Genomic DNA, 24,834 nt, shown 5'->3' with positions numbered 1-24,834 from the left:
AATCTGAGTTTAAAAGGTGCACAAAACAAATCGAATCTATACAAAGTAGATTTTCTTCACGAACAACAAACTTGGGTAGGAGAAACCAAACCAGAAAGGTTCTTGTTCAGACTAGTTTTCTTTAAGCAATGAAAGCTAAACTTACAGCAGTTAGTCCTTTTTCGGTCCTTGCTAATTACATGGAGCACACACACACACACACACACACACACACACACACACACACACACACACACACGCACACACACTAATTACAATGTGAAGCAGCCACTGTTGTGTGTACTGAAACAGTGCTGCAAAAGAGACTAAAGTTCAACGTGGTGTGTGTGTGTGTGTGTGTGTGTGTGTGTGTGCGCGCTCTGTCATTACGTGGTACCAGCCTATGAAGCTGCGGTTCGATTCCCGCCCCTGCCTGGCTTGCCCATGGGCTCCTCCACTCGTCACTTCTCTCGCCGGGATAATTCTCTCTGACTGCATCGTCTCCTCCCACTGCAGCTCAGAGAAACAGTCCTGGACTCGCCCAGTAAACACTGGGGGGGTCAGCGTGGCGCGGCCCGGGTCACAGACGGCCTCCTGGGCGCAGCGTTTCGTCTGCACGCTTCCATTGATGCTAATGCTAACTTGCTAGCATGTCCCTGCCGGTGGAGGACACTGTGGCGGGATCGGAGGAGAAGCGGCGGAGCAGACAGAGACGGCAGGAGGCGAGCTGAGAGGCGTTAAAGCCACATCAGACCGGAGTGTGTGTGTGTGTGTGTGTGTGTGTGTGTGTGTGTGTGTGTGTGTGTGTGTGTGTGTGTGTGTGTGTTTACTCCGGGCGGGGCTGCAGTCTGACCTGCGGTGTTTGACAAACTATTTCAGCGTCTTCACTTCACGACAGAGAGCCCGTCTGTACGGAAGCCTCCAGGGTCCCGTTCAGAGTTAATTCAGAGTAAGTTCAGGTAAGTGACGTGTGTGTGTGTGTGTGTGTGTGTGTGTGTGTGTGTTCTTGTATTTCTATCCTTGTCGGGGCCAAATGTCCCCACAAGGATAGCAAAACGTGGAACGACGTGCCTTGTGGGGACCTTTTTCCGGTCCTAAGTAGGAGAAACAGTGTTTTCTTGACCATGTTGTTGTTACTGAAAAAAGTAAAAGTGCAAAAACATTTCTTTAGGGTTAGGCTTTGTTGTGGTGTGGGTTAGGGTTAGGGTAAGGGTCAGGGTTAGGGGCTAGACATGAATGGGAGTCAATGGACGGTCCCCACAAGGATAGAAATACAAGACTGTGCGTGTGTGTGTGTGTGTGTGTGTGTGTGTGTGTGTGAGCATGAAAAGTGGGCATGTCTGTCCGATGCCTGCCATTAAACGCCTCGAGCATGCGCTCTTCCTCTCTTGGGCTCTGTGACGTCTGGGCCGCTGTTACCGTGGCAACAGCAGGGCGGGTCTCTGATAGCAGGCAAAGGTGTGGTCCAGGCTCCTGTTCAAACTGTTCGCATTGCACTGATCATTTCTGGTCACTGACTGAATGTCTTTTTAACGATAATCTTGAGTTATTAAAATGTTATTAAATGTTTATTAAGATGAATTAAAATGTGACGTCATTTTGTCGGTTCTGAGAGCAGAAATGAAAAAAAATCCAAACCAATTAGTGCTACATGATCAATGATAGACACTGGATTGTATCGACGTTGTTGTTATGCAACATTTGACTCACATATTTAATCAGTAGCAAGTTACAACACGATAAGTTTCGCAGTAATATAATACTCTGCTTTCTGTTATATAACTTTCTACGTACTGCATGATTTGCACGTTGGACTGTACTGCTCTGAATAAAAACAAACGGGTCTGAAAAGTAGAGCGGTAAATCCATCGATGATGATATAAAGTATAAAAAAGCAAATTAAAACACATTTGATGAACAACACATCCTGAAGGTTTGGAAATGCTGTAATTTAAAGACAATACTGCCGTTATTTTTGGGTTTTTTTCATGTCTTGCACCCGGAAGCATCACTAAGGCCTCGATTAGACGACATTTTAAGTGAAAATGAAAAGTGGAGTAAAACCGACTCCATGAGTTATTCCAGCATTTTAATTGCTCCAGGAACTTAAGATCAAATCAAGCTTTAGTATGGCGAATCGGTGAATTCATTCATTCATTCAGTCAGTCATTCATGAAGATAAAGCAACAAAGCCAAACAAGGCCAGCTCACAGCTTTTTAAATTCAAAGTCATGAACTTAAAACTGCATCTCAGACGCTTTTTAATCTTGCTGATCTCTGGACTATCGGTGTGAGAAATTAACATTTTGTGGGCATAAAGGAAAAGGTGAGAAAAGTTTCAAACACATAGAAAATGTAACTTCTTGTTTTTTTCAGTAGGAAACCATGAGCTCATGCTTCATCCTGCTGCTTTAAGGAAACTCCTGTCAACACTCCGTCACCCATTTCTATAATATTTATGTTTCTCTAACCACCTCAACCCTCGACGGCTTCGTGACTGGAGCCGGAATGTTAAAGCTTCCATTAAAACATGGAAATAAAGTGCAACATTCTCCAGTTAATGGCTGAAAACAGCAAGGAAATGAGCTTTTTATAGCCGACATGAGCAGATTGAGGTGAGAGCACCTGCTCCAGTGCACACAGCGGGGCAGAGAAGCACGTCGGGGGGATTATTTCTGCCCCCGGGGGGGTCGACGGCAGGCAGAGCGTCACGTAATGAAAACACTCATCTCAGCACAGCGAGGACGGGATCAAACAGACCGTCCCTGTTTCAGGAGCAGGGCTCTCATTTCTTCCTCTGATTTCCAGCTTATTGATCAAACGGTTCATGTGAAGATCAGCTGAGCTCTCTCTTACCTTTCCTGACTTTCTTCTGCAGTTTGATGGTGTCTGATGATTTCTTCTTGATGTCCGCTCGAGCCTTCTTGTACTCTGAAAGCAGAGGAAAAGTGAAGCTCGACGGACAGCTGGCGATGAGAAAGCGCGGGCCCGTTAGCGCCCGTTAGCACCTGTTAGCGTACCTTTGGCGTGATCTTTGTCCAGCTGACTGGCCACTTTCTTCCACTCCTCCATCTTCAGCTCCAGAGGAGTGACGAGGCTTTCTGAGAGAGCCCTGGAGAAAGAAAAATAAAGAAAGTCCTGCCTCTTTAGCCCAGCTCCGCCATGCTTTCACGAACTAACAGTGAAAACTAAACATGACTTCATCGGTTTTCCAGAGACGGCGGATTTGAACCGGTCACTGCCATGGCCTCTCCATTTGCAGCTGAACTATGAATAAAGTAATACATAAGAATAATAGATCTAGGTGAAAGGTTTTAAATATCTCACTCATTTTTCAACATATATAAACTAAAACATATATCAATATGTAATATCAACATATATAAATTGCATGTTTGCTTCGACTCTCAGCCCGTTTACACGACAAGGGTTCATGTGAAAACACAAGGCTCTAAAAGTTGTTGTCTCAGGAAAGTTTTGCATTTACACGGCAACGATAGAGACGTTGAAAATTATGTAGTTCTCATTTTGGGCCACTAGTGGGTGCTGTTTGTTTCTGCAATGAAAGCACGCAACAATGGGAGAACATCGACAAGATAGACGGTTATCACCCTTCACTGAATATTCTAACCTGAGACGTACGATCAGCACCTTAAAGTCCCACACACACACACACACACACACGCACACACATGACTCCGTCAAGACAACTGCACACAGCGGCAACACACTCCAAACTGTGTGTGTGAGTCACCGACTGACAGCTCCTCTAATGACAGAGAAACAAGTGTCACGCAAAGGCAGGTACGACACGGAGAGGTGAAACCGGGACGACACACACACACACACACACACACACACTCTAACCTATAAAGTCTGCAACTGAAAAGTTTCTCATCAAGACTTTATGTCCTCATAAAAACAGGAAGTTCTCATAATGGTCCCAGAAAACAGACACAGAACCTTCAACCTGGAGCTGAAATGGGAACGGTGAAACACATTTGCAGAGAAAGGTTTGTTAATTTACAGGATGGAGAGAGAATGTTTTTTTTTTTTTTTGGTTTGGTTTTTGTCTCCAAAAGGGCGCCATCATTAGAGGAAAACAACAACAACAACACACACACACACACACACACCCGAACACACACACTCTGTCACGTGTGCAGCTAAATGTCAGTGAATCATTATTGGTGTCGTTCCCACATGTTTACCTGACATCCTCACCTCGTAGAGGGTGTGTGTGTGTGTGTGTGTGTGTGTGTGTGTGTGTGTGTGTGTGTGTGTGTGTGTGTGTGTGTCTTACGTGGTGAACAGCTTGAGCTTGGACTCGATGCTGCGGTGCCTCATGCACATCCTGGTCAGCGCTGAGCCGATCTCCTTCGTGGCGCCTGTGACGAACACAACAAAACATTTTGTCCTGAATAACTGCAGAAGCCGATCCGTTCGTTCTTCTTCTGTTGTGTGAATTCAGAATCGTGGGACTGAAACAAAAAGCCCGGATGAGATTTGTGGCTGCTGAACGAGCACATGAAGAATTCATGAGGAAATCTGCGAGTCACAAATTTGTCTCCAAATGAAGGGAAAGTATATCACAGTGGCTTTTAGCTGCTCCACCACACTCAGTGTGGAGCAGATTTACAGTCAGTAAACACACGCACGCACGCACGCACGCACACACGCACACACGCACACACAACCTGCCCTGATGAACCTGTGCAGTGTGAGTGTGTGTGAATGGTTTGGATGCGGCGTTGACATGTGTCTAATGAGCCAGTGTGATTAACATCTTAGGAGAGCGCTGCGCCGAGTTTTGAAACGATGGGTGTGTGTGTGTGTGTGTGTGTGTGTGTGTGTGTGTGTGTGTTTTTGTCTTGCTCTGATTAATTATGTAACAAAGAGACCGGCTCCTTTCACAATCAGCTTGTCTTATTATGATGTTACAATATGAGATTACACACACACACACACACACACACACACACACACACACACACACACACACACACACACACACACACACACACACACACACACACACACACACACACACACACACACACACACACACACACACACACACTCTCCTCTTTAATCCCTTCTGATGGCTGTGTGTGTAAATCCCAGAAGAGCTGCAGTTGGTGAAACACTAAAACTGATGCCGTGCTGCTCTTGAAGCGGTGTGGCAGTGTCGCGTCGCGTCGCGTCGCGCAGCGGCAGCCGTTAGCATTAGCCATTAGCATTAGCCCCGCATTGTAATGACCGGCTGTAGTTTACCAGCGGTAAGACGCAACGCAGCCGCAAAGCGCTGCAGATGACCCGAGGTTGTTACTGCCGTTTCCGTGGAAACAAAACTTTTCTGAAACCAAAATGCATGAACAGTGCGTTTTCAGCGACACGCTGAAGTGTAAACGCGGCCTTAGACGTCTGCGGCATCTAGGAAGGGGGGGTCATATAAATGTTGGAAAGAGCTGCATCACTTACACAGTAAGTCCTCTGTCATCGTCTCAGACACACACACACACACACACACACACACACACACACACACGCACGATAATGGCTTCTTTGTGGGCCTCCGTCTGTTAACACAAAACTTCCTGTCTGACTGTTAAGTTGGAAAACGCTCCGCCACATTTCAGTGTGTGACTGAAACGTTGATGATTTATTAACATTTCATGTCATTTCTGAATGTTGCTCTCTGTCAGCCAGGAGTTTGTCAGTTTTTATAGCATTTACAGAGTCTCTTCTGTCACCGAGACAAAACTCAAATACACATCATACCTGCATTTATAAGGACTAACCTGACTTTGAAAGAACACGTGTAAAAAAAAAACAAAAAAAAACTTGGACATCAGGACGCAGAGTGTCTCAGGAAACTTCAACGCTTCAGACACGTGATAAAATATGTTCATATGTATGGTATCCTGACCCATGAACTGAAACACGTATCGAGACTCCCCTGATGACGCCCAGCCCGAAGGGACCGAGAGTCTCTCTCTCTCTCTCACTGGGTGACATTCTGCTGCATCCTCATCTCCCAGCTCGGGGCGATGGAAGGCAGATTTCCAGAGAAAGACTCGGCGCGGTGTGAGTTCACACTGACTCACTTCACGTCATTACGACACCCAAATGTGAGGAAACGGGACGTTTGCCACACACACACATGCACCGGGACTGAGTCAGGCTGGAACAAAGAACAAGCAGCACAGATCAGGTGTCAAACAGCTGAAACCCGCCAGGCTCCGACACGCAAATCAAGCGCTCCTCACTTCCTCTTAATTCTTATGAAACTTCGACCACCTTCCATCACTTCAGTCGCCTTCCTCCGCCTCCAGTAGGCCGCTCTTATGTAGAAATCTGCCTCACACACTCTCAGGTATGCTGGGAGGTTAATCGTTAAGGTGTGGCGGGGCGTGTTTGCTTTATCCGCCTTCCTCTCTCTTCTGCAGCTCGAGGAACATTTAAGTGGAGAACGCTCCAGGTCATTATCTTATTTCAAAAGCACGACCTGCCATGATTTGAAGGTGTTAATTCTCTGCAGGATCAAAGCCAGGCGGTGTGTGTTTGTGTGTTTTGAACCGATTCAGACAATACAGCAGTGTGGAGAAAGAGCAGGAGGAAGAGGAAGAACAGATTTTTTTCCTGCTGAGTAAAAAGATATGAAAGATAGCGTCGATCCGGCCCGCAGGACACAAACAGAACTGTTGTTTTTCATTCAATCCATTTCTAATTATCTTGCATTAAAACTGTGAGCTGTTTCCAAAAAGTTTCCAGTGTCGCTGAGCACCGTCGTCGTGTAAACAAACATCTGAAACTCAATGAAAGCTTCACGTTTCCACAGAGAAACGGTGTGAAAATAACAGACAAGCAGTGAGAAGATCGCTGAGCTGTCAATCAGTCTGCCCTCAGCCAATCACGGCCCTGAAGTGTCACCAGCAGCGCTCTGCAGTGATCGGTTGATAGTGTGGAAGGGGGCGGGGCCTGAGCTGTTTATATCAAATATTCATTTGAAGTGCATCAGGTGTTTTTTTTTTTTTTTTTAATCATGTTACAACATTCCCGTCCGTACCGTGCGGCGCTGCCCGGCCCCGTGGCATGACCTTTAAATCAGCAAACACACTGTGTGTGTGAGTGTGTCTGGAAATGAACACCGTAGGCGTTCCTCTCGCGTGTGTGTGTTCAGACATGTTTAATGGAGCTCAGCACGGAGCTGAGGATGACTTCAGAGAAAAATGTAACCTGACAAGACGGGACAGACTCGGTGTGGGAGTGAGTTTGTTTTCCACTCTCACATCTCGTTTTGTTCGGGCTTTCATCGGGCCGCTAATCAGTCTGACTCCACTGAGATAATAACAGAGAGACGGAACATCTTAGTGTGTGTTTGTGTGTGTGTGTCCTTCACGCTGCAGACACAGGTGATGGGTGAACATCTGCAGAACCATTAATGTGAGCTCTTATCATGATGGGAGGTGATAATCTGATGTGATTCTGACAAACCGGAGCAGAGGGGAAATAAAAAGCTGCTGTTTCGTCGCTTCATCCGTTTTCCAAAGACACGGCTCCAGACAGACAGAGCGCGAAGTGTTCGACCTCCTTCTAGACCCAGATTTTCCAGCTTCACTCTCCCCCTCTGCGCTCATAATGAGGCTCTTTCAGAAAACACTGTGTGAGCGTGCATTGATTTAATTCCTGTTAGTTGTTTTTCTTCTGCTCGCACTTGGTTCCGCGGAGATGAGCCGTCAAGTGTCAACTTTTCCTCCCGTTCTGCTCTCGGTCAGAGCTCAAACACACAGGCCGAAGACATTTCACACCATGAAAAGGAACATTTCACCAGTTTTGCAGCTGATCTGTGTCAAAACAGATCCTCACTGGAGGATGTTCAGAGTCAGATGTCTGGAGACTATGGATCTGAGGGCGTGTCCGAACGCTACAGCCAATAGAACGATGGACTGGCCCCAATAACGGGAGTATATAACGAACCTGTCAGGGTTTAGATGTGAGTTGAATGATTGAACAATAATGAAATGTGGAACATCTTCCCTTTAGAATCAGCTTCACGGGTTCAACGGTTCCACCCAGTATCAGTCACATCTTCTAACCTGCTCACTCAGCATTTTCCCCTCTCTGTGTATCGACCTCAGTATTGATTAACAGATCGGTCGGACCGATCGGGGAGGGGGGGCCGCCCCCATTGACCTCAGCAGCCCTGCAGCACATGGACAGATCTGACCTCAAGAAACCTCTGGTTAGAGTCAGTCAGGGCTCAGCGGGGCGTCTTGTGATCTGAGCGCACACGCCTGTGTGTGTGTGTGTGTGTGTGTGTGTGTGTGTGTGTGTGTGTGTGTGTGTGTGTGTGTGTGTGTGTGTGTGTAAAACCCCATGACGCCAAAGACGTCAACAGCTCCTGTGTTGCGGTGGAAACGAGTCATGTGGAAGCAGCAGAGGAAAGACAAGAGGAAGCTGCTTTACTGAAAAGAAAAAAAAAAAAGATCTGAGCAGCAGATTCTTGATTCTTCAAGCGGGAGAAGTGGTGAGGTGGAGTCCTCATCAGGGTTCTGCACACCCCACAGATGCTAAGATTTAAGGAATGTCATACCAATCTCCTTGTATTTCCTCAAGATAATTTTGATCATTAACGGCTTCATGATTACTTTGAAATAAATGAACGGCAAATCCTGAATAAAATGTTTTCAATACGCATTTAAAACTGCTGAACAATACATCCAAAAGCACTTCGTAACTAGTCTGCATTTAGTCCAAAACTAGCTAAAGCAGAGGCACTGCAAAACTTATAGGTGATAATCAATGGCGGTCATAATGTTATGGCCGATTAAAGTAGATTCAGCTGGAACGATTACAATGCAGAGAAGATTAGAAAAAAAGCAGTTTGTCCGGTTTTATTTTCACTGATAAAGAGAGGAGGAGGAAAAGGAAAAATCAGTGAGTGAAGCGCAGCAGGAGGAAGTCATGTGTGACTCAGCTCCATCCGCCGAGAACCAATCAGATCCCCAGCAGGACGGGCGGGTCGCCGCCTCACTACTGCCATCCGGGGGCGCTCTGACTGATCGGCCCCGGTTCTGTAACCATATCGCGACCGAACGGATTTTACAGACCCGCCTCTCGCTGCCAGCACGGCGCTCTGTCGGAAGTTCAGCTTATTGGCAAGTTTTGACAAGGTTCAGGCTGGGAGAGAAAAAAGAAGCTCGCATAGTTTTGAGCAGAACTTCAGGGCTCCGGGTCTGATCGCACCACACCCTGAAAAGCTCGAAGCTGCTCAGTTCTCACACGCCACGCTCCGCCGCGATTATTCAAAGCAGGAGAGAAACCGGGACGAGCTGAAGCCAAGTTCACCGAGTCGATCAGCGAGCAGAGGTCAGGAGTTCTGCACTGACCGACAAGTTGGAGGAAAAAGGACGAGTCATAAAGGAGAGCAGAGAGATGAGGCTTGTAGCCTGCCTGAAAACTGCTGTCTTTCTTTTCTCTAGCATTAGCTCAGCCCTGCTACTATTTCAACATCCAGATTTTAGAGCATCTTCCTCCCTCTGGCTGCTGACTGACGCAGCAACACTGCAATAACACAAGCGTGACAGCTGTACTTTTTGAAGAAGTAACTTGTAACTGCTGTCAATTACTCATTTCCAGGAACAAGTGGAACAAAGGTGTGCAGCAGCAGCAGCAGCAGGAGCAGCAGCCGCAGCAGCAGCAGCAGCAGCAGCAGCAGCAGCTCCATCCAGCATGTTTAAAGAGCAGCAGCCGTTTGCACTGACTGGATGCTTTATGGTGAACAGCTGTAGATCGACTGGACTCTCGACTGATGAGGACGGTGAGTTATTATCTGCAGCGGCGCTGTTGGCGAGCTGAGTGCAGACAGACCAGCATCAAACACGGCCGAGTCGGTTCCCACGCCAAGAGTCCCACGTCAGGTGTACCGACGTGCCTTTGAGCAGGGCACAGGGCTGCCGGGTGTACCTCCGTCATGTTTGCTTACTCTGGTAAACAACGCTGAAACACAAAGCGTCTCGGAGAAAGACGAGAACGCGGGCTTCGCCGTGGAAACCGACCGCAGTGCCGAACCCACCCGACCGGTTCTGACGCGCACGGGGTCTCCCACGGGAGCCTCCAGGGGCCGTCGAGGCCAAAAATAATTAAGTGCCTCTGCACGGCGTCGAGGCTTGTCAACGCGCGGCGAGAACAAGCGCGCATCAGACGGAGGAGAGGGGGAGCGCCGGCCGCCGCCTGGAGTCAGCTGCTGAGCTTCTCTTTGGTCGGCTCGTCGCTCCGAGCAGCTGACAGGCTGAAGAAGCTGTAAGAGCGCGAGTGCACGAGGAGGCAGCTGTCAAAACACACTCCACACACACACACACAGAAAAAGCAGAGGAATGCGCTCGGTCGGCACGGTGTGCAGAGGCCGTACTGAGCGCTAACAGATGGAGGCGCTGTTGTGTCTGCTGACGGGCCAACGAAGAAGAAGCAGAGGTGAACCTGTTCGTTAACCACCACCCCCCCCCCCCCGCCCCCCCAATTAGGACTGATCACATGTCAGCTTCAACACGAGCTGAGAGATGCCACGCTGTCCAAAGAATGAGGAGAATGTTCGACGAGAAACCTCGTGTCGGTGAGCTAAGCTAGCAACCGAAGTGCCGTTTACACGACGGCGTCTCCAGTGAAAACGCAACATTTTCACATTTTGTTTCAGAAAATTTTCCCACTGGTTGAGCCACGATCAAAAAGTGATCTGACAGAAGCCAGGATTAATTATGTGACGCTGATCTTCCGTCAGAAACGACCGAACTCCTGAAAATTAAACCCCTGCTGCAGGTGCCGAGTCCTCAAGCTGTGAGTCTACAGCGAGAGGCAGACAGGTTGCATAAAGAAGCACAGTGTGTGTGTGTGTGTGTGTGTGTGTGTGTGTGTGTGTGTGTGTGTGTGTGAGAGAGAGAATCAGTGTAACCTAATACGGGGTAAAACAGGGTTTCGCTGCGTGACTGCAGACAGAAAAGAGCCGGGACGAGCAGGAATTAAAAAAACATGCAGGAGGAAAACGAGCCAAAGTGATTCAGCATGAAGAGACAAAAATAAATAGAAGAAAAAAAATAAAACCATAAGGATGCTGTGGAAAATGTTTTGGGCTCAGTTCAATCTCCAGTAGCACAAAGCTTTGTGGTTTCTATAATAAATAATATCACACACACAGAAACACACACACACACACACACACACACACACACACACACACACACACGCCACAGAGAGCCCTGTTAGGAAATAATGAGGTCCCTCAAGATCTCAGTTTGTAATGAAAAGACAGAAAGAGTTAAGAGTGAGACTGTGTGAAGGAAGGAAATACGACACGCACAGATGAGGGGTGTGTGTGTGTGTGTGTGTGTGTGTGTGTGTGTGTGTGTGTGTGTGTGTGTGTGTGTATACCTCTGGTCCCGGTTGCCATGTCTGCTACCTTCTGAAAGGCGTCCAGGAAGGCTCCAGTCACCATGATGGTGGTCCTGCAACACAAACGTCTTCTCTTTACTGCAGTCAAACTTCACATTTCAAACCGAACTCAGTCCTCTGCACTGAGCTCCAAAACTCGATTCCTCATGAGAAACTATATCAGACGATCCACTACACTCTGAAAAGAAGACAAATCAAATCAAACGGCAGGCACTTTCAGATATTTCATCATTTTTTTGCTGTTATAATAATTTCTCATTTCTAAATGAAGCTATAATTGCAAGAACATTTTCACAAGACCCCGAAGAGACTACTGAAAATGCAAAACAAGGAGAGAGAGAATATTCAGAAGCATAAGGAAAAAAACACTGCAATTAATCAAAGAAGCCTCGGATTGAATCACCACAGGGATAATCAGATTAATTGATGAGGTTCTCTCCGTCTCTCCTCAGTGTATGAATTAATTTAATGTCTGACAGTAACTTGTTTATCATTTTCTGTTCCATCCTTTACTCACAACTGGAGAAGCAGAAACTCAACCAGTGCCTTCGACCTGGAATGTTTCATTCCCTCAGGCTCAATTTACGCCACGTTCCTACTAAAAACACTTCATGTTTGGTATTTTCATTTCTGAAAAGTTTCCCATTTGCACGGCAACATTCTGAAAAGACGTCTGTTCTGTAAAGCAGGATTCTGTCTGTTGTGTGGAAGGAGGCAGGAGGCAGGTCGCGCTTTCTAACAAACATGACTGGACGCGCTCGCCGTGCCGGCGGAGCCCAGAGACGAGTCCTGTGAGCTGGAAGCCCGGCTCCAGTCAGGCCTCCTGGTTTTGTCATCAGCGAGCGCGAGCCGGCTGCAGGTACCGGCTCCGCTCGCCACACATCTGTGGAAACCTCTGCAGCGTCGGCCGCTGGAAACAGAAACAAGCGCGCACCAAATGCACCACCTCAGCCTGATTTTATTTTGAAAAAAAAAAAAAAAAAAAAAGAGCTCTATTTTGGAGGTGAGGCCCGGCGGAGCCACATGAGAGGCTGTTCAGAGCAACCGGAGACCTTCTGAGACACACATCATCCTCTCAATGGGCCTTTTGTCTGTGTGTGTCCATTACCAGTCTGTGCTTCTATAGCTCCGTGTGTGTGTGTGTGTGTGTGTGTGTGTGTGCATGTGTCCACATATACACACACACACACAGTCATTACCCCTGAAAACCTAACTATACAGATCAGATGACACTGCTGTCAATAGTTTGTGTGTCTGTCTGACCTCAGTGGAAATTCTCTTTCATATTAGGACCAAAGACTTGAAACACACACAGACACACACAGACACACACAGACACACACACACACACACACACACACACACACACACACACACACTCCAACTATTGGTCCAACAGGAACACGATATTGTTTTCAGCACATCTTCCGTTTCCACGGAAACAGACAGTTTTCAAAACGCTGCCATGTGAACAGGAAACTTTTCTGAAAAGAAAACACAAGAATGATGCATTTCACTTGAAATGCTGTCGTGTCAACAGGATCTAAAGTTAAACGCGCGGTTGAAAACACAGTTGAGAAAATGATCCTGACTGAGCGACACAGTAAAAAAGTAAGAAACTCAGAGGAGTCGAACACAAGCGCCGGTTTCATCGTCTCTGCTGCTCGAAACACTGATCAGAGCGAGGCTGGCTGCTCTGACTGCAGGCTGCACAAAAACACTGGTAATGACTCCAAACAGACACAGAGCTCCAGTAAAACAAAAAACAAAAATATGGAAAGACAGCAGAGAAGAATTCAGCTGGTTATTCACCAGTCTGCGAAATATTCCACTTTTTACACGTTCTTATTTACAGCAACACGGATTATTTAAGCTTCCTTTGGTTTCCTGAATATGCGATATAAAGCCTGTCAATCTATGCAGGAGATGTTCAGAGAGAAGAATAAGACGTTTCCTTTGTGAAACTTCATTTCCTGGTGGTTCAACCAACACATAACTGTGGGGCTCAACTCCGGATTAAAGCTTTATGAGTGCAAATTATCCACAGCAGATCTTTTAAGTAGCATTAAACATTTGAGCGGTGTTGCACAGCATGGACGTCCTGCTTGTGTGTGTGTGTGTGTGTGTGTGTGTGTGTGTGTGTGTGTGTGTGTGTGTGTGTGTGTGTGGTGCTGACTGGCAGTGCTAATGGACTGTGACTGGCTGCAGCAGGCAGCACGATGCTTATCTCCAAACCAAACTGGCCTACAGGGAAATGCAGCCATTATACCGTGATTAGCCCGAGCCCACCACCAGGTCCCTGTGTGTGTGTGTGTGTGTGTGTGTGTGTGTGTGTGTGTGTGTGTGTGTGTGTGTGACAGAGAGAGAGTCTGGACACGAGCAGCTCTCACGCAGAATATTCTAATGAGGACATTTAACAAACAGAAGTCCGGCTGCTGTCGCCAATAAGATGCACAACTTTCTGCAGCGAGTCTGCCGAGCAGAACTCAAAGAAACGCACCACTTCTTCTCAACAACACCGAATAAATAATAAATACCACGTTCATGAAGCGTCGTCTGCTCGCTGTGCAAGTTACTGAAATTACAGACAAGTTTGTAAAGTAACAATACTTTCACATCTCTCCCAATAAGTTAGGAAAAAAAGTATTATTTGTAATTGAGCATAAAAAAAGTTTCTTACCTGAGCTGTGACTGTAACTTGGCTCCTTTGCTCACGAAGTCCTCCCACGTGGGGTAACTGGCCTGAGGGCAGACACACAAACAAGGAAACAGCACAGTAAACATCCAGTCACATTGTCCAAGTCCCACAGAAACAAAGATCCCTTCAGCTTAAGTGAGAGATTTAGAGCCAAATATCACATCCAATAATCCCCGGGGGATTTACTGTCACTCAGTTTTTCTGGATATTGTATTTTTCTTCACTGGACTGTGCAGAACTGTTCTAACCAGACAAATCTCAAGTCATTACCTCAAACATTTTTTGAATTTTGTTTCAAATATTCATATTAAAAACAGAGTGGAGGGAAGAAGAACCTACAAAAAGAGCATGAAGGTGAGAATTACAAACACGCCACACAAAAAAAGAGCGATAAATGATCAAAGAGCCCTCCAAGACAGTAAAAAGCCTTTTGAGTGTTTCTGCCATCGCCGTGCAAACAGACACGGACCGCTCTTCATTCAGCACAATAAAACCAATAGAATTACGTTTATAACTGAAAGCAAAATCACGAGAAACAAAGTCAAAGTTCAGTGAGAAAGAGCACCGTTGCTCTGAAATAGAAAGAGCATCGTCGACTTAAGAACGGCTGCAAAACGCAATTTAACAATCTTTGAAGTCTGACATGAAGTCCGCGATGTTCTGACTGCACCGTGAAAACAGAGGCTGAATCACTCTCTACCCCTCATGTGAGTCGACACTGCTGCACAAGAATAAAAAGCACATTCCTATTAGTTGGTTGTTTGAGGCAGTCACCATCGTTTCTGACAGTCAGAAGTTTATCGTGACAGCGTGACGTGGAGCCGTGGAGACATCAACTCGAATCTCTCATGATTCGTCTGTGATGTCTTTATTTCAAAATAAAAGCATGAGCCCGTTTCCCTCCGGAGCTGGAGCTGCCCTGATAGCGGCGTTCTGCAGCAGCAGCGGATTGATTATGTCATCTAAGGCTGCTTGGTGCTGCAGCTCTGACCTTGAGTTACATCTGCGCCCGGCAGCTGGAACCGGAGCAGCGTCCGGCTGATTCCACTTTCCCTCCCCGTGTCCTCGCCCTGTCTGTCCTCTGTGTCTGCCCACCACGGGGAGGATAATACCGATTTAACCCCTCACATCACACCTTTAGCCTCTTAGCTCTGTGCCGCTAAAGCGGTGAGCGGGTCGGTCTCCTCGCCGCAGCTTTAACGCTGCAGGATGAAATACTGCAGGCTGGACGCCTCCAGACGAACAGCACATAAACCTGAGAGGCTGCAGAAGAAGAGAGAGCTTTATTCACACCCAGGAGTGGCGCGTTTGGGACCGATGACACCGAGTGTCGGCGAAATGACGGCATTCATAATATACTGTAATCTTCCTGAGACCTCGTTTCATGCGAGAGGTTTTTGCCGCTTTAATCTTTCAGAAAATCCATGTGTGGAAATTTGTCTGGTGTATAAATCTGCCTCGACCTGCACGGAGTCAAATCTCCACCTCTCCGCTCTCCCACGGGCGTCGTGTTGCATTTTCGTCTGCGTTCTCGCCGCCTGCCGTCCGCCACGGGGGGCACGGCGCAGACCGCCACCTGGACCGGTTCTTCATTTGAGTGGAAACGCTGGTGCCAAACATTTAACTACTGAAAAACAGAAGTATGGAGCAGGGAAAATGTGTCGGCGGATCTGCTGGTTTGAAATAAACCTCATTCAAAGCTCTTCATGCTGCTGATTTGCATGAAGCCCTCTCATCACACACACCCCTCCTGCTGCCGGTGGACATTTCATTTTTGCTGATGGGCCTCTATTCAGGTCGCGATCTGGAATCTAAAAACCCAAAATCTGCATTTGTTTTTCATCGTGAGAAACGGTTTCACTTCCTTTGGCATTAGTTTCATTTCTCCCTGCCTGCACGTGTCCTGCCCCACCGTGCCTCAGCTGGGTGGAGTTCTGGCTTCGTGTCACGCTACCCTGAGCACAGAGTCGAACCCGCAACCACGCCAAGGGTCTCACTACGGAAAACAGCTCTGCACCACACCCAGTGTCCAGGTGGGGCGGGAACAGCACTTCACGAGAGTCCCGTTAGGTCAGAGCAGATGCTGGTGGGCTTTCCTTGGGTATCTTCTTTATTTTCTTTATTTTCTTCATCATGGTAACGGTTTCTCTGAAGTCTGCTTCAGGATATGCAAACACATCACACTGATTCCCCTCCTTTCCCACTGCTGCTCAGTGAAAACCGTCTGAAAAAGAGAGTATCCGTGAGCCGAAACGCTGCTGGTATTTCAGAGCGCCGCTCTCCAAGGGCCTTTTTTCTGCTTCCCTCCAACACTTCTCGTCCAAACCCAAAATTCAGCCAGGATTTGTTGTGACTGCCAGGAATGTCACAGAGAGGCGAAGACTAAATATCCCGGCTTCACTTCTGCAGCAAAAACGCACCGGCACGGAGAGCGGCGGGGCCGGAGCGGCGGCTAAATTAGGGTCCGGGGACCCTCAGGGGTCACAGATGGTGTTCAGAGAGTTTCCTGGGACAGCTGCTAACTCAACAGCTGTCTGCTCTCATCTGGCCGGACGCCTATTTTTACATTTATGGAGTGGAAACAAGAGAGTGTGGAAATCCTCAGTGTTTGGCGTAAAAAAGATTTGTCTAGTCACCAAATTCAAGCACAGAACTGACTGTACAGGAACTATTTCATCAGTTGATCCACAAAAAGAGGTTTATTTATCCAACACTTATTCCAAATAAACTAAAGTAAGAAAATATGTGAACCGTTAGCTGGTTGGATTTCAGCGGAAGAGCACAGCGAGGGCTGCGTTTAAAGCTGAATCGTCCAGACGCCGTCCAGAGCCGTCGCTCTATCTGCTCATTCAGCAGGAGCAGCTATTCAGTTACTCCTGTCTGTGGAGTCTAATCCTGCCTCCATAATCCCGACTCGCTCTACTGACCCACACGGAGAAACACCTCGGAGGTGAAAACGCCGCGGAGTCGGCCACACCGAGTCCCAAACTGGCTCTTTCCTCATTTAATGGCATTATTGGTTATTTGGAAATTTGGGCATCTCTTCCTGCTCCGTTCTAATTAAATGTAGTAAACTGAAGATCTTTTAAAACATTTCAAGTGAAAACGTTTTGTGAGTTTGCATAGTTTTCCTGTACTTGGTGCTGTTTTTGTAATGAACCCAGAAGAGCTTGCATCGGCGCTGGAGCAGCTTTCCTGCTATGCAGCCATGCAGGTAAAGCCAAGCGGCCCGCTCCGCTGCAGTTTTTCTGTATTATCTCCCAGATAAACCGATAACGGTTTGAGCAGATGCAGCTGTTAAAAACAGAGGAGCTTCTTTTTTTTTTCTTCTTTTTCTAAAGAGGAAATGTAGATTCCAGTGAACAGGTTTGAGACACGACGCTGGGGAAGAATTAAACCTGAAGACGGGAGGACGTTTGTCTGTCTGAGGAAGTGAAGGAAGCACTGCAGACTAAAAGAGACACGAGGGTTAAAAATGCCCTCAGCAGGTGTGTCGTACCCAGAGAGCGGCTCCTATCGTGAGGGCTTGACTTCTGTCCCGCCACAGAGTGGAAACGTCAAAAGAATGTGACGCTGCAAATTCCTCAGAAACCAGTTTGAAAGAGAAACTGAGTGACTGCAGGCCGCAGAGCACGTCCGATCAAACCTGTGCTTCTTTTTTCCACCGTGTTGTTAAGACAGGGACGCGGCGCCAAACGGGCCTGCAGGCCGAACACGCCGGTTCTCCCGTCCACGCTCAGCTAACCTGCGCGACTCTTCTCTGAATCAAACAGCACTGCAAGGACACTCCAAAGATTCTCAAACATGACATCTGGCCTCGGGTCCTCTGCCCCGGCCAGCCCGTCGCCCTCATAACGCTAAAGTAACCGCGGCGGGCGGCGAGGGGGACGAGGCTGTTTGAACAGCGGGCTGGAGGTTTGTTTAGCGTGGTGTTTGAGCAGCACTGCTTCGTGCAGACAGAGAGAGAGGCAGGGCGCGTCAGCAGCAGGTTAATGGTTTGTTCAGCCGAGCTCGGCCCGATCCTTCATCTGAAAGACGTTTTGTTACCTTACAAAGAGGTGTGCAGACTTTCCATTTCTTTAAATCACACATTCCAGCATCTTACATAACTCCAGATGCTTCCTTTCATTAGCAGCTCACTCCCATCAGCTGCAGGGCTGCACGAAGCCGCTTCAGCTCCTCAGGTGAAGAGTTCAAGTGTTCAACGATCCAGCAGCTGATTTACATTTCCAGTCAGATCTTAAGGAAACAGTTCAGGCCGTCACTTCAGTCACGGTTCTGTGTTTTTCAGAACATATATTTCTATTAAAGAAACACAAACATTAATATTCTGCTTTATTTTATGTGTGCTTTCATTCTTTATCTCTCTTAAATTGCTAATGTTTTTCTTTTTCCTGGTGTGGAGAAGAGGAACCAAACAGCAGCTGACTCTCATGTGACTTTTGTTTATTTCTGTATCTTTGCATACTATTTGTGTATCTCTTGTCTCTGCAGCCATTTTCCTCCTGATTAGACGTCGCTGGATAAAACTCTTAACAAAATGAGACACTTATGACAGTCTGCAGAGTCCTGAAATAAGAGAAAGAATAAATTCTCACTGGTTACTTGTTATTCTTAACCATCAACCTCAAACGAAGATGAGATTTACCTAAAAAAAAAAAAAATGCATATTATATGAAGTTAAGGCAATTATACAGTCATCAGGTGATATTAAGACAGAAGTAAAAGTTTTCCTGAATGGAATAAAGGAAATACTGATAGCTTTTAATTCAGATTAAAAAGCTTTCATGAAGAACATTTCTGTGAAAGAAAAAAATGGGAAAAGTATTTGTTTCGTATTCATATTTGTAATAATTACACTTCAGAGTTTTCTATGTTGTTTCCTCTTATTTCAAGCATCAAGCAAACGTTCACATTAGTACTTCAAATGCTGATATATGGGGATTTTGCTGTTTTGATATGGAACATTAATGGAAAAATATTTTCAAGGACATTTTTTATATTTTAGACCTTGGAATATCATTTGAAAAAATATCCAGGTAGAATCTGTTCTTTTCAAGGGAGTAAAATAAGCTGCCTGCTGGACGTAAACCCTGACTTTGAGGGCTGTGAAGGTGCTGTTTCCGAAGGCTCAGATCATTTAGCAGATTCTGCTTCCCACAACTTGTTTCCTGTAACTTTCCTGCAGATGGTCAAACGCTGAAAAAGACATAAAAATGCTACAGATGTGAAACGAAATGAAGAAGCGGGACCGGCGTGTGTGTGTGTGTGTGCGTGTGTGCGTGTGTGTCAGAGAGAGAGATAAACCCACGCCCTGTATTGAAGGGCACTCATCCGTACTGCCTCATCACTTCCATCTCTCTACCTGTTGACTCCTGTTCAGCGATCAGCCTCCCTCCCACACAGTGTGTCCGTTTCCACATTCATGACTCCACACAGGGCCGGCTCTAGGCATAGGCGAACTAGGCGGCCGCCTAGGGCGCCACGTCCCGAGGGGGGCGCCGCGGTCGTACAAGGGGCGCCATGACGCTCTGTGTTCCGTGTGCCCCGCTGTGCAGCGGTCCGACGCACCGCGCTACTCGTCCTCGGCGCTGCCCGGCACTGATCGGTATTGTTCGGTATCGGTCCTCAGCCCCCCCCCCCCCCAACAAATGTTGGACCGCTCGAAAAACACGCTCCCAAGGGGCGCTCATCTCGGGCTCGCCTAGGGCGCCTCTGAAGCCCGGGCCGGCCCTGACTCCACAAACACTCCACACACTCCACCTCCGAGTGGCCACTTTAAATGAAAAAGCCTTCATGAGCATCCCGTGATCTACAGAGAGTTCGAAGTCCTGACCTCGGCCCGCCATTGATTTCCTTTTGAGCTACATGTGAAGATGACCTCTTCAAGCGAGCGGTTTAAAAATACGTGCACTGTCGTCAGTCCGGTGTGTTTTGTTGGAGTTACTTGGTTGGAGGTTTCAATGTGAAATTACACGGTGTTTGTTCTTCCTGGTTTCTTTACGGCCCCTCGTTCCTCCCATCGGGGCTCTCCTCCCTCCACTCCGCTGGCGTCGACAGCCAGAAGAGACGACAAACATTTACATGAGTGTGTGTGTCCATTCAGACGGTGTGTGTGTGTGACTCACCTGAGGCTACTTATTTTCCTGTCAGCAGTGACACTTCTCTGAAATCAAACCCTCCCACACGCAGACACACCCTGCGATCAGGAACCATAAAGTATCGTATCAGGACTGACGAAGCACCGACAGCGGCGGCGGCGTCATTCTGACACAACCTCTGGAGAAGTAGGGTGTGTTTTTTTATACCTAGGAACGCGAGGTCTGCATGAGGCGGTGAACCTCAGAAGCGAGCCGACTATCAGATCCCAGACTCCATAAAGCCATTAAACAAGGAAGCACCACTGCACTGCGTTGAGTCATTTCACTTTCTGCAGCGTGCTGCTTGGGGAGTCGTGTCGGAGCCCACTCGTCAACATAACGCCGGACCCTGCTCATTACCGTCAGCCTCAGCCATCACACTCCAGCGCACGAGCTTAATTACAACTTTAACCCCCGAAATCATATTCCTGCTTAAATATATGTAAATACATGTGAGGTGGGTGGCCCTGATGGACGACTGACCTCTCAGGGATTCAACCCCAGAAAGCAGGGAAACAGGCTGCAGCACATGTACAGTGGATTTACTATCGTCCAGGAACACCGCAGACAGATATCTTAATGTCAAACTCAAAACACACACAAACACACACACACACGTGCGCAGGTTGCTGCGTGTCAACAGGACTCACTACAGGATAGGGCTGCACGATTTTGACAAAAAACCTAATTGCGATTTTTCTGACCAATAATGCGATTGCGATTCGATTTGCGATTTTCACGTTTTATTCTTTCAAATGCAGAAAACAGTCAAAATTATGGTCGAAAAAAATTCTTGTTACTTTTACATGGTCTTGCTCAAGTTGACACATAAAATAACCTAATGTAACCTAAACTGACAAAGCTTCAGGCAGCAGCAGCCAAGACACCATCGTGCCTGTCTGCATCATGTTTGAGAAAAAAAAAAAGAGTGCGTCATTTTAATGAAATAACAAAAGAATAAAAACCCAATGCTGTCCAAATTGGAATTCAATACTGGTCTTGCTTGCATGGTTCACAGAAAATTACTTAGACAACAGTTTTCAACGTGAAATAAATGGAAATTAAAAAAAAAGAACCGCAAATAGGCACCACTGTGAAACCAACTTCAACTCGGGAAAAAAAAAAAAAAAAAAAAAAAAAAAGAACTCGCCAGCCTCTACAGATAAAGGGTAAAAAAATGAATCCTTATTGCTGTAATATTCTTAGATCACAATCAGTTTAGTAATCCTACTCGGGGTCATCTTCCCTCACATTCTTGGGCTGCAGCTCCATGTTTTCATGGAGAAAGATGAGCTGGATGAAGGCTGAGCTGTGGGGCGATCGGGTGAGAGAGAGAATAACCTACGACTTGTCGACATTTCTGTAATGTGTAGCGGTGAGTCTTCAGCTGTTGGTACAAATTAGATGCGTTTCCTCTTGATCTGGCTGCTGCACAGCGACACAATCTACATTTGGCTCCACGTCGTTTTTTTTTTCAAACCCAAAGTAAGACCAAACAACTGAACTAAGATTCTTTTTTAATACCAGCTGCTCCGCTCCCTCCTCTGCTGTCATCTCAGCCATTTTCACACCGTGAACGAGTCGCACTGAAAACTTTTTGCTCCTCACGACACCGCAGAGCACACACGCAGGGTTTGTTGTTAGCATGCTGCTAGTTAGCTGCAGCAGTGCAGTGCATACATACTTGCTTCCTGTTGTCATTTCTGATTGGCCGGTGGCCCGGAACGAGAGACTCGAACGTTTTGATTGGCGGTTGGGTCTGTTTCAATTTCGATGAGGTGTCGGTTAATCGTGCGGCCCTACTCCAGGATACAGTAAAGCAGTGTGAACCTGCATCCATGTCGCACGGCTGTCGCTCAGCTGATACAAGCCATTTGGTATTCCAAACACACTCGGGCTGTTACCATCTCATTGTCGGTTCACCTTCGCAGCACACTGCATTACAGATGACACACACACACACACACACACACACACACAAACACACACCATCATCAGCCATGGACTGACTGCTTTCCTGACTCAGATTTTTCCTCGACAGTCACACCGAGGTGCAGAATGAACTGATTGAGACGGTAAAATGATGGCTGAGAGGCTGGGAGAGGACGGGCGGAGGGAGGAGGAAGGCAGCAGGACAGAGAGAGCGGAGGTAGGAGGTGGGCTCCGAGTGTCAGGACGGAGGGGCGGGACAGGAGCGTGGAAGGTCGATGGCTCATAATGTCACTCCTTATATAGCAGAGACAGAAATCAATAAGCTGTCTGTGTCTCTCCACTGAGCTCAAAGGTCCCATGAAGCTGCTGCAGGACAAATATTCTGCTGAGCTGCTGGGAGTTTCGACTGAGGACACTCTGGCAGAAACATCCGGGTTTCAACAGAACTGAACTTGTTGCTCCTGGCGATTGAAATGCTGCGAAATGAGAAGAATGAGATGCGCTTCCTCTGCTTATGAGCCGTCAGCACATAAAAACACCCCCAGGCATTGTATTCAAGTGTCATGACAGTAGAGAACTCCTTAATTTAAAATCATGTGAAGACGCATGAGTCAACTCGACAAATTTCTATTCAGAATACGATTTCAGACATTTTAGAGGTTATTGATTGATGCAACTAATATCTCAAGGAACACAATAAATGAGGAAAACAGCCTCAACCAATCATCTATAGCCCTTAAAGCGATACTTCAACATTTTGGCAAATTGGCCCATCCAGGGCAATTCGGTAGTCATTTAGAACAGCATACTTACTTTTTTTGTGAGGGCGAGCTGTTGTTTATTCAGCGGTGAGTCTGAGGAGAGCTTCACGGCGGACATAATGGAAGTGGATGGTACAGTAGCTTCCCTCGTCAAACTCATCAATCCAACACAATCCAACAACCCCAAAACACACTTTGGTGGACACGTTATAATCCCCACATTCACTACGCTGTGAAATATTAATGCAAAATTACGAGATTGAGCGTTTTTTTGCGAAGATTGCTAAGACGGAACTACTTACTAAACATGGCGTCTGGGCGTAGTGATCTCAAAAGAAAAAGTAGTTCCCAATATTTGCTTAAATGTCGTAATGCTACAATATTATTTGTTGGTGTTTCACAGCGTAGTGAATGTGCGGATTATAACGTGTCCACCAAAGTGTGTTTTGTGGTTGTTGGATTGTGTATTTGATGAGTTTGACGAGGGAAGCAACTGTACCGTCCACTTCCATTATGTCCACCGTGAAGCTCTCCTCAGACGCACCGCTGAATAAACAACAGCTCGCCCTCACAAAAAAAGTAAGTATGCTGTTCTAAATGACTACCGAATTGCCCTAGATGGGCCAATTTGCCAAAATGTTGAAGTATCGCTTTAAATCTGAAGGGTTCCAGTTTATTCTCAGTTTGTTCTCTTTCCTGTGAGTTTTAATCCCTCGTGTTCCTGTTTTTTCACTGGCTGTGTTCACTGGCTTTCCCGCATCAGAGGAGTCTATCTTTTATGTGTTATTTTATTGTATATACTCTTATACATTTTATTAAGTTTTTATTACTTTGCCAACTCTGTTTTTTGTCTTTTAGTGTGTTTTTGTTGTTGTGAAGCACTTCGGGCTTTTAGTTGTAAATGTGCTCTATAAATAAATTTGACATTGACATTTTTTTGCAGGGTGTGCACAACCTTCACCTGGTAAGAACAGACACTTCTCTGAGCCACGAGGAGAAAACACCCAATCTGTCACAGATTTATTCTACACTGTTCTTCTGGTAAAACAAAGTTTGCCATTTGCGAAATGCCACATCTGATTTCCATTGGGTAATATCCTGTTCTGGGTAAGTACTGCTGTTGAAAGTTCTGTATTTCAACAGCTTCATTCACAATTTTATCCAAACAAAGAAACTGAACAAACTGAACAAACTCCACCCTAATGAAGCTTGACATTCTGGATTTTCCTTCCTTAAGGACGTAAAATTTACTAAAAACGTTTCAATGAAATGAACTACAACAGAAGCAACACTGATACACTGAGGGGACTCGTGATGAAGATCCTCCCCTTCGCTCTAACAGCCAGCCTGCCGAGTTCAGAGAATGACCTACAAAGTGCGGCGGGTGTCGGGGTTTGCTGCAAGGCCCAGCTCCTCGCAGGCCTGGGATGGTGCCCTGAGGAGAGGTTCTTCTGCACACCAAGCCTCTGCTCAATTAGACATGACTGTGTGTGTGTGTGTGTGCGTGCGTGTGTGCGTGTGTGCGTGTGTGTGTGTGTGCGTGCGTGCGTGCGTGCGTGCATGCCAGATGGCAGGAGTGCCCCTTTTGGTGGCGTGCCATGTTGGTAAAATACCAGGATATGATGCCACAAAGCTCTGAATCACACACTCACACCATCGAGCCGCCGCCGCCGCTCTTCCCTGTTATCTGACTGCGGCGGTGACTCACGTGTACTGCTCGCCCTTCTCGCCTGCGAGTTCCATCATGTTACATGCAAAATGTTTTAAACACTGAGGGAAGTGAGAACAGCCTCATTTCCCCCCTCTCTCAGCCTCACGGCGTCAGGACACGGTGACCTTCCCATGCGAGGCGGCGCTGCAGTCAGACCCCGTCTTC

At 46.9% G+C, this 24,834-nt stretch overlaps 1 protein-coding gene across 1 annotated transcript in view; it reads right to left on the bottom strand.

The window, feature by feature from the left end:
- The window catches only part of mtss1 (MTSS I-BAR domain containing 1), a 49,896-nt gene that overhangs the window by 17,630 nt on the left and 7,432 nt on the right, over window positions 1-24,834 (bottom strand). The window contains exons 2-6 of the mRNA XM_030091667.1: window positions 14,108-14,169; window positions 11,407-11,480; window positions 4,283-4,367; window positions 3,000-3,091; window positions 2,836-2,910 (exon numbers count right to left, since the gene is read on the bottom strand). Coding sequence (XP_029947527.1) covers window positions 2,836-2,910; window positions 3,000-3,091; window positions 4,283-4,367; window positions 11,407-11,480; window positions 14,108-14,169 — 388 coding nt within the window. The remainder of the gene's footprint in view (window positions 1-2,835; window positions 2,911-2,999; window positions 3,092-4,282; window positions 4,368-11,406; window positions 11,481-14,107; window positions 14,170-24,834) is intronic.

This window comes from Salarias fasciatus, chromosome 5 (genome assembly GCF_902148845.1).
Source record: "Salarias fasciatus chromosome 5, fSalaFa1.1, whole genome shotgun sequence".
NCBI lineage: Eukaryota > Metazoa > Chordata > Actinopteri > Blenniiformes > Blenniidae > Salarias > Salarias fasciatus.
This window is presented reverse-complemented; position numbering and strand designations above follow the sequence as displayed.